General features: G+C 39.0%; 1 protein-coding gene across 1 annotated transcript; it reads left to right on the top strand.

Annotated features, from left to right (window-relative positions):
* The first annotated feature begins 4825 nt into the window (after positions 1 to 4825).
* On the top strand, positions 4826 to 6561 carry CCR6 (C-C motif chemokine receptor 6). The gene is made up of 2 exons (XM_033056461.1): positions 4826 to 4834; positions 5476 to 6561. The coding sequence occupies exons 1-2, from the start codon at positions 4826 to 4828 to the stop codon at positions 6559 to 6561; spliced, it is 1095 nt and encodes a 364-aa protein (XP_032912352.1).
* The last annotated feature ends 3569 nt before the right edge of the window (positions 6562 to 10130 follow it).

A 10130-nucleotide genomic window follows, 5' to 3' on the forward strand; every position in this document is an offset into this window, starting at 1 on the left:
CTGTGAAGTTTTAATGATGGAAATTGTTATGAATTATAAAATTGTAAATAATAGAGTGAAGAGTATTTCACTATTCTGATTAAGGATGTCTCAAAAGATTCACAAGGACTTCTTTCTTCACCTCTTTGTCTCTGCATTAAAACTCACACATCTTCTTTTCTCCATGTTACCGGACTTTATAAAACAATTTCCAAGTGCTTAACTATGTTATGGATTTAATCACAACCTGCTCCAGATCTGTGATGAAAGGGAGTGGTGTAGTCCAAACAGCAATAATCTTATAGTGACCCTGCTGAAGTTATATGTCACAGATAGATTTCACACTTTTTTGCTTTGTGTACCTCAAACAGTGAAGACTGCTGTTCAGTAACAATCAAGACATGCTTTCCCTACATGTGCATGCACATTTAGGTAAAACAAGACTCCCATTTCAGGGCTTTCAGGTATCTCTGTGCTATTCCTTGCACAGGTTATTTAGTTATAGCTGAAGTCTTGGATCCTGTGAAAATGAGGCATTGAGAAAATCACATGTGCTTGCTTAGATGATTAGTAGAACCATTATAATATCATGGTGCTTTAAATGTACCAGTTCTCCTTTTGACACCAGGCAGTGTTTTTGTTCCATTCACTGGGTGTGGTCAGTGGAAAGGAGTCCCAGTCTTAGACTGGTTGGGAGTCACTGCTACTGTGATATGCCCAGTTTAGAAAAAAGGTGAGTGAGCAGAATATCTGTCACTCTGCATTTCTTTAGGTCCAGTGTTCTATTAATTTAATCATATCTTAGAATCCTACAAGACTGTCTGTATTTATGCTATGTGGCATCTCTAATGAGATGCCAAACACAATTTCTAATATAATTAAGTTCGAAGAGGGGGGTTTGCCAGTTTTTTGGGGTTTTTTTCCCTTCCTGCTAATGCAAACATATTAGTTCAGAACCAAGGTCTGAAAAAGAAACCTTTCTAGGTTTTAAAATTCAGAAGTCATGAAATGAAATACTTCCATGTCTGGTTCCAACTGTCTTTAGCGACAGACTTGGACAGCATGAACTTAAACAGCAAGTGTTTGTACCAAACAGGAAGATACAACCAAATTTGACTTATTTACCTGCATTTACACATTTTGTGTTAGCAGATCTGGACAAACATTCGGTTGTTTGCACTTTGACATGTAGCAAATTGCTATTTTTTTCTTCCAGAACAGCTGCAAAACAATTTGGTAATTATTACTTGTCTCATTTCCCAGTTTTACTCTAAGCAGTCTTGTTGATTTAAATGATTGGTGTTGAAACTACTCATCTGCATGACATCAAGTGCACCCTTTGCTAAACCAGGTCAGCATTCAGGACATGTTCTGAGCACAATGACAACTAACACCCTGCTTATTATGATTCTAATTCTAGCTTGATTATTTTTAAAATAATATCGTTACATAGATAGACTAATAAGTAAATTAATAACATATTTGCCTCCAACTTGTATTTTTTCAGCACTGTAACATTTTCCTTTACTTAAAAAACAGGCTATGTCTGTTGCTTGTGAGGAGGAAGTGGTGGTTATTTCAATTTAAATCTGCACCTTTAACTAGTGCTGTTATTTCTTGTTTTTTAAATTAGAGTGTACTCTTGTTGAGGCTGATGGTAAATGTGCTTGAGGCAGCCAAAATAGACTTTAAAAGAATCACACATCCTCTTTCCCCTGGCCTTCAGACGATTTTCAAATCGGGTAAGTACTAAACTAAAACAGGTAATCTATAATCCTTGTATATGTGTGGCAAATGTATTAAACATGAAAGATGAAAGTGGAATTCTACTTACAAGGGTGAACTATTCTTAAAAGTACTTAATGACTGATTTTTTTTTCTTCATAGAATTCTGTCTTTTTCCTCAGGTTTGTCTTTATTCATTGTGTTTTGTTTGTATAATTCAAATAGTATATTTATTCTTAAGACTCTGGTTTAGTCTTACGTTTGAGTACTCACACACTGCTTTCATAGTGTAAAGAAATGTGATGATGTGGATAAAGTGGAAAAATACTAAGCTCAAAAAGTCAAGGCTTACATATTTAATATTTGATAACACCTAGAACAGAGGTGTTTCTTAGTGCACATGCACAGATATGTACTAACCATATGTAATACATAACCAATGCTAGGACATACTACCTCATATATATCTATATATGAAAATTTATTTTTATATTTACCTAATACATTAATGCTAAATAAAGGCATAAATATACAGTTTGTAAATTATAAAGGTGCCTACTGAAACACCATTAGAAAGATTTAAATTGAAAAGGAAATTGTGTTTATAAGAGCTATGATTCAATTTCCTCAGCAGCCACTGCATCTTTTTAATAACTTCTGTGAATGCTGTTTCAAATTCAGAAAAGGAAGTCAGCTCAAGAGACTTAAATCAGGTGTAAATCTCATCTCTACTGTTCTGATTTCAGTTTGAGTCCTTTGCTACAACTTTCATACTAACCATCCTCAGGAAGCTTCTGCTGGACAGTGGAAGTAATTTTATGAATAGATGTGTGACAGGTGGTGCCTTTTTGAAGTCCTGTGGGATCAGGAGAACATGCATCTCTCCTGTGATGAGTAGTTGTTGTTCCCCACACAATCTTTGCTGACCTCTTCTGTGAACTAAAAAGACTTTTCTTGGTGATAATCTGAAGAGATCTCCCTTCTTAGTCCTCCTTGCAGGCTGTAGAAAATACCCAAGGCTCCCTTTCTTCTAAATGCCCTCACCCAATTCCTTCTGTATGTTATGCTCATGTTCCAAAGTGGCTTTGTCAAGGGGAATGAAGAGTGACTTTTATAGAGAACATATACTGTCAGACTCTCTTTGTATATTTTAACCACGTAGGTCTTAAAAAGGTGTGAATGGCAGACACCTAGAATGATATTTTCCTTGAAACAATAAAATAACAGGATCTAAAATAATGACCTAGACAGATACCCATTTAATTCTGTCCATCTGTACCTGCAGCCAAGTGCAAAGAGTAACAGAAACACCAAGCAAGGTCATGAGTGTGTGGCTGGATGGGATCAGAAAGTGTAAAGCAGCTGACAGTGACTAAAATTGTGCAAAGATGGGCTAGGGGACCACAGCCCCAGGTTAATTGCATAGCTTGTCTGCTTGCCCTATACATCTCTGCACTTCTGAGAGATACCTCTAAGTCGTTTGAAATTTGCTTCAGAAGGTGTTCAAACACTTTCAGGCTGTCATATTCCTGCAGCTTCTAAAAATCAGTTTTGAAAAGCCAGCAGATGAAGCTGAGAGATAGTTAAAGATTTGTTTAAAGGGCAGGAAATCCAGTGATGCCTTAGCTACATCACGGAGTTCAGGTCTTTACCCAGCTGCAGCCCTCTGTCATGAGCCACCATGCCCACATGAGTCATCCTTGTTACATGTTTGGAGAGTGTTCTGTCCTTTCCCTCCCTCAATTTCCCCATTATATCTGGGATTCATCTGCCCCACTTTTACAAATTCTCTCTCTCTCATTTTCAATATTAGGTAATTCCCAAACAAGAAGGTTTTTGCTTTGTAGACTTAAAGCTGGCCCATGTGCTCTTCACAGTTAGTAATACAACTAGCAAAAAGCAGACAAACTCTAGACAAAACTGCCCTTCACATCCTTGACAAACGTGGAACCTCGTGTCATCCCGTCCCTGAAACTACTGCCTTGCTGGTAGATGCAGTTCTCAGAGAGCAGCTAACGGAAAGAAGGGAAGAACTCAACTCATGGAAGGGGATGCTGAGGAATTAAATCTCCTGTCCATGAGCTCCTGTGTGAGGTGGAACATGTTATTTAAGCCCACCTTCCCACACAGGGTCACCAATGGCATATTCCCCATTTTATTTTTCTGTGACTTTAGACTCTGTGAGGTAATTTGCAGAAGTCTGATCCTGGATACAAGCAGTCAGTGGATAAAATCTTTTACTTAGCTGAAGTTTTTGAGTACTCTTAGAAGTGATGTTGAGGGAGATACCTATCTCAAACTGAACATCTTAAGTAGATACTTAACTTTAATGACTCAGATTCTCCCTTGTAAATAAAGGTAATACTTTTTCACCATAGGGTGTTGTGCAAATTAAGTGAGTTCCATTTGTAAAACAGTTAGGTATTACAGTGATAAAGAAGACAAAAATTTTTATAGGGTGTTGTCTGAACTGTGCACTGAACACTGCACTGTAAATCTGTGCACTGACAAAAGACAAAACACCTCAGTCTGTTCATACATTGTATACTATCCTTAGCACTATAAGAAACTATTATTCCATTGGTCTTCAATTACCTTGCTAGTGTAATAAAAAAGGACAAATAATGTGATTAAGTGTCGGAGTGGGAAAAAGGGATAAATTGTTGCATTACTGTTATGAAGTATACCAAAGGAGTGTTATTTATTTTTTCCATATTTGCCTCAATACGTGGATTGCCATTGTCCTACAGAAATTCTTCAAGTAAATTGAATTTATTTTAACTTCTTGTGGTGCAAATTCAATGTGAAGTAGCAGTCCATATTCTCATATATAATTTATTAGTCCATGAATAAACATTCAATATATAAGTCTGTGCTCTTAGTGATAAAAACCGTTCATTTTCTACAACTGCACATTTTGTAGAGATGTGTGATTTGTTAACATGCTCCAGTGATGAGATTCTGTTTTGAGTAGGTTTTATCTCCAATTTTGTTTTTCTACTTGTTCACACTTCTTGTGCTGGTTTCCTGATCGAAAAAACTTTATTTTGTTTTCAGAAATACTTGGGAGAGTATTTTGAGGTCCTTCTGAACGTATTTTTCTGAGAAGTGTACTGCCAAAATGAATTTTGTAAGTACCTAATTGATAGACTATATTAGGGTATCAGTAAAGCGATGACTCTGTAAGACCCAGTTCCTTGAGGCTGCAGATCCAAATCCATAATTTCAGGAGTGAAAATCTGAAGAGGTGTTTCTGGCAACAGAGTTCACAGTCACAGCACACTGTTTATTGGATTTTCACCGCAGGTTTGGTGTTTGTCATGCAGATAAATGTGTCTTGGGCTAGCTATCATAGATTGCCTGTCTGGCTGAGTAGAGAGAAGTAATCATTTTTGGCTTTATTTAGTCAGGCTACATTAGTATGAAATGCATAACATTCTAGAAAGGCCTATTTGCCTTGTGTGATGGTAAGGACTTGACCCCTAATTCAAATTCAGACTTTTACACTGTAGAGTCTTCTGTGACAGCAGAATTGTCCTTTCTGCATAATGCATTTAAATATGAAGGCCTTTGGGACATCAAAAGGATTATTCACACATTTGTGTTCTAAGTATGATTTTATGAAATTTCCTAGATAGCTCTTACAAGGTTTGTCTGTAGTGTTAAATGCATTTGTAATTGGAATGTGTGGTTAGTTATCTATCATGTTTCCACTGTACAGGGAATAAAGATTAACATCTGTGTGTTATCTGGTGTTCTCCTTTCCAATAGACAGACCCTCATTCCACAGATTACCCCTATGATTCAGACTATGCTTCTCAAATCATGCCTCCTTGTTCTAAGTTGGAAGTCAGGAACTTCACAAAAACATTTCTGCCAGCTGCATATTCATTGATTTGCATCATTGGCCTCTTTGGTAACATCTTTGTGGTGATGACCTTCGCTTTATACGAAAGAAGCAAGTCCATGACGGATGTGTACCTCTTCAACATGGCCATAGCAGATATACTCTTTGTTCTTACTCTTCCACTGTGGGCAGTGAATTACGCTGCTGATGAATGGATTTTTGGTGATTTCATTTGCAAAATGACTAGAGGTATCTATGCAATCAATTTCAGCTGTGGCATGCTGCTTTTGGCCTTTATCAGCGTGGACCGGTACATCGCTATCGTACAGGCAACAAAGTCTTTTAAACTCAGGGCAAGGACTCTTGCACACAGTAAACTCATTTGTCTAGCTGTGTGGATATCATCAATTTTAATCTCCAGTTCCTCTTTTCTGTACAGTGAAAGTTACCCTTTCTCCATCAATGAAACCAAAGAGATTTGTGATCACAGATTTGAAGGAATATCTGAAAGCACAACGCTGAAATCGCTGCTGCTGTGGCTACAAGTTGCATTTGGATTTTTTATACCTTTCATATTCATGATTTTTTGCTACACCTTCATTGTCAAATCCTTACAACAAGCTCAGAATTCCAAAAGAAACAAAGCAATCCGTGTGATTGTATTAATTGTAGCTGTCTTCCTAGCCTGCCAGGTACCTTATAACATTGTTCTTCTCATAACAGCTGTCAACATGGGCAAGATTGACAAATCTTGTGATAGTGACAAGATAATGGCTTATGCAAAATACACCACTGAAGCCATAGCATTTTTACACTGTTGTGTGAACCCTGTACTCTATGCGTTTATTGGAGTGAAATTCAGAAGTTACTTTGTGAAGCTAATGAAGGACCTATGGTGCAAGAGAGACAAAAAAGACAACAAACGTAGCTCAAGGACAAACTCTGATACTTATCATTCAAGACAAACTAGTGAAATTCTGACTGACAATGGATCATCTTTTACTATATAATATAATTTGAATGACATTAGTACTAAAGGACTCTTCTCACCAAGCATCCCAAACCAATATCACTGTGCATGAGGCAGCAAGTCATTTGACCTTGTCTGTGCCTCTAAAGGAGATCCAATGATCTACAACTCCTTTCAGGAAATTAATTAGGATAAAAGAATAATACTGTCTGGTGTAAAACTAAAGCCTTATTCGCATCTCTAGATGCTCTTCTAAAATACACACCTTTGAAATTATAAAGAAAGTGAAGTTTACAGTGAAACCCTCATCATTGTGTAAGGAAAAATTGCATCTCATCTGTCCTACACCACTGAAATATCCCCAAAATAATAAGTAAATTAATAAGGTTATGTCTAGGATCTTTCTTACATTTATGTTGTTTCTGTTAATTACTTCCACCTGAAAATCCTACTGAAGTGTAGGTCTCCACTGTGCTTATATTGCAGACAGGTCACATTGTGACAATACTAACCCAAAGAGATGGCATTTTTGAGGAAAGCACAACAAGAAATGTGAATGGTGAAATGGAAAAACAGGCTCAGGACTGTCGACATAGCTGGGCTGCGGTGCTTGGTCTTGTAAATCTTTGCTCAGTGCTATTCTGAACAGAGAGTGAAGCTTTGCTAGAGACTTTCTTCTCTTTGTTTGGCACAGGATTCAGATGCTGGAATCCAACAAAGCTGATAATCTGATGAATATCTCTTTGGAAATGTTGTGTCTTTCTAGATGAAATTCACACTCTACTTTTTAAAAGGCAACTAACTGTATGAAACTGCAATTATTCCAACACTATTTGTTGGAATGTGATTGGTGACAAAATATGAAGCATTTCTTTGTATTTAGCTACCACTAGCAAAGATTCATTAGGAATGTATTTACCAACTCAAATATGCAAATATACAGTTTCAGAAATTAGGTACTTAGAAGTTATTACCTAAAAAAAAAAAAAAAAAAAAAAATAAAGAGCAGAATCTGAATTAATTAATCTGTAATTTTTACTGAGTCAGTATTTGAATCACTATGAATATAGGAATATTTGTAATAAATGCAATTAGATTTATCCAGCCTTGGGTAAAACACTTCAGCAAATCCTCAGTGGATCTTCTACTCATTGAGTGAGCTTTACCACTGCTGCAGTCACTGTGGGACAGTGAGATGGACAGAAACAGGAGCTGAAGATCCCTGGAGGAAATCATTAACATGGCACATGAAACTAGTACTGCCTTGGCTGGTACAGTCCATCCTTGTTTCCACTGCAGTGTCAGGTTTTTAGATATCAGTGCCAGATATGATAAGGAGTGTGTATATTTATCATAACTGAATAGCAAGTTTGCAAGAATATGGTAGAAAATTATGTAAATACAGATGCATGCAATTTGCTGTACATAGCCATTTTAATTTTCTGGAAGAAAATTCAGCAAATTAAAAAAGTAACTGAAAAGGAAAAAATCCCCTCATATCTAAGAGTTCCTTGCTGTATGTGTTGCTGTGAAACTTTCTCTTACCCCATGCAAAATCTGTCAAAGGGACAGTCACTGACTGGGCACTGTCCCTGTCCCACCAGCGGTGACCTGCTGACAGACCCCAACACAGAGCAGGGAAATGTTGGAACCCTGTCACCGAGAATTTTAGACTTTCTCTGCTGACAGGCACTGACACCCAAGAAAATACTGCTTTTGACCTGAGGCCATGGAGAAGGCTTCCAAAATTGAATGATAGAATGAGATTATGGGTGTGTAGTTTGAATAGAAGTGTGTAATATCACATGGTGGAAAACTTAGAATTTGAGGTTTTAGAATATAGTAATATATAGCAAGCAAGATGGAGGTTTTAGGGTGGAGGTTTGTCTTTCTTTTTCACCTTCTTCTTCATGGGTCTGGGTGGGGTTTTGTAATTGGATAAAACTGTTGGCATTGCGGGCCATGGGTGGTTGGTTATTGGGTTAAAAACAAAAATAATATAGGTGCCATTTCTTAATTGGAGAGTTAATCCTTAAAAAGTCTTGTAGAGCAAGAAGTATGGCTCCAGTTTTACCTTGTTAGCTTGAGGTGCTGTGGTCTTCACGGCTTGTGAGAATGTAATATAGATAAGAATTAATAAACATCTGAGTCTGAACAAGAAACACCGTCTCGAATATTTAATCCTGACCCTGGCAAAAAGAAGATATAACACGTTAGGGAAAGTGTGCCATAGCCTTCCTGAAGTGGTTCCTGGCTGAAAGAGCATCCTCCCTCAGGGGTGATGGCAAAGAGAAGAAAGCAGGGTCCTCCAGACCTGGCCCCAGAGAGAGGGGTCAGCCTGGAAACTCACAGGTTGCCAGCCCCCCATAGCTGTGAGGGACCCAGGCAAGCTGAAAGTGGGGATGTGGAAAAGCTGCCTCTGGCAGGAGCAGCACAGCTTCTCGGCTGCTGGATTTGGTGAGGGTGAAATGCTCACTGGAAATGACAGTGAAGTCAGAAATTGTACCAGCTTCTCCCCAATGCATATGGGAGAGAAGTCCTGCTGGAGGAGGAGGAATACAGTACACATGTGGGACTAAAACAGTGCTTGGAGTATGAATTGTGCTGGTGCCAGCCCCTTGCCAAAAGCCCTGCTTGAGGTGCAGCCAAAATGTTGATTGCCATGAATGAGTGCTCTGTCTCTAGGAAAGATGGGGGTAGAGGATGTGGTGGATTCCTGTGATGGCTTTACCTGTCTGGCTGCCAAGCATCTGCCAAAGCCTTTCTATCACTCCCCTCCTCAACTGGATAAAGGAGAGAAAATGTAATGAAAGGCTCAGGAGATGATATAAGAGCAGGGAGAGATCACTCACTGACTGCTATCATGGTACTTGGAGAAGTTAATTGATTTTATTATCAGTCAAAATCAGAGTAAGATAATGAAAAATACAACAGATCTTAAAAATATATTCCCCCTGCCATCCTCCTCCCCAGACATAAATTTATTCCTGATTCTTTACCTCCTTTCCCACAGCTAGCAGGCAGACATGAATGGGGCTTACAGTCAGTTCATTACTTGTTTTTTCTGCCATCAGTTCCTCCTCCGGAAGAGGAGTCCTTCCCCTGCCCTAGCCTGGAACTCCTCACACAGAAGACAGTCTTCAGCATGAGTTCTTTCCACAGGCTGCAGTTCCTCACAAACTGCTCCAGCATGGGTCCTTTTCTACGGCTTATATTTCCTCCAGAAATGAAGTGGGTTTCCTGTGAGGTCACAAGTCCTGCAGAGAAGCCTGGTAGCACAGGCTCCTCTCTCCACAGGGACACTGGTCCTGCCAGGAGCCTGCTCCAGTGTGGGCTCCCCACAGAGTCACAAAGCCACAGCCTCTTTTCAAGCAGCCACCTGCTCTCATGTGAGGCTCCTCCAGGGTCTGCAGGTGGATCTCTGAACCCCTGTGGAACTCCAAAGGCTGCAGGGAGACAGCCTGCCTCACCATTGTCTTCATCATGAGCTGCAAATACATCTCGTCTCTGGTGCCTGGAGCACCTTCTCCCCTTCCTTCTTTGCTGGCCTTGATGTCTGCAGTGTTGGTTCTCTCACATATTCTCACTTCTGTATTCTCTGTCACTTGT

This window comes from Catharus ustulatus, chromosome 3 (assembly GCF_009819885.2).
Source record: "Catharus ustulatus isolate bCatUst1 chromosome 3, bCatUst1.pri.v2, whole genome shotgun sequence".
In the NCBI taxonomy this organism is placed as follows: Eukaryota; Metazoa; Chordata; class Aves; order Passeriformes; family Turdidae; genus Catharus; species Catharus ustulatus.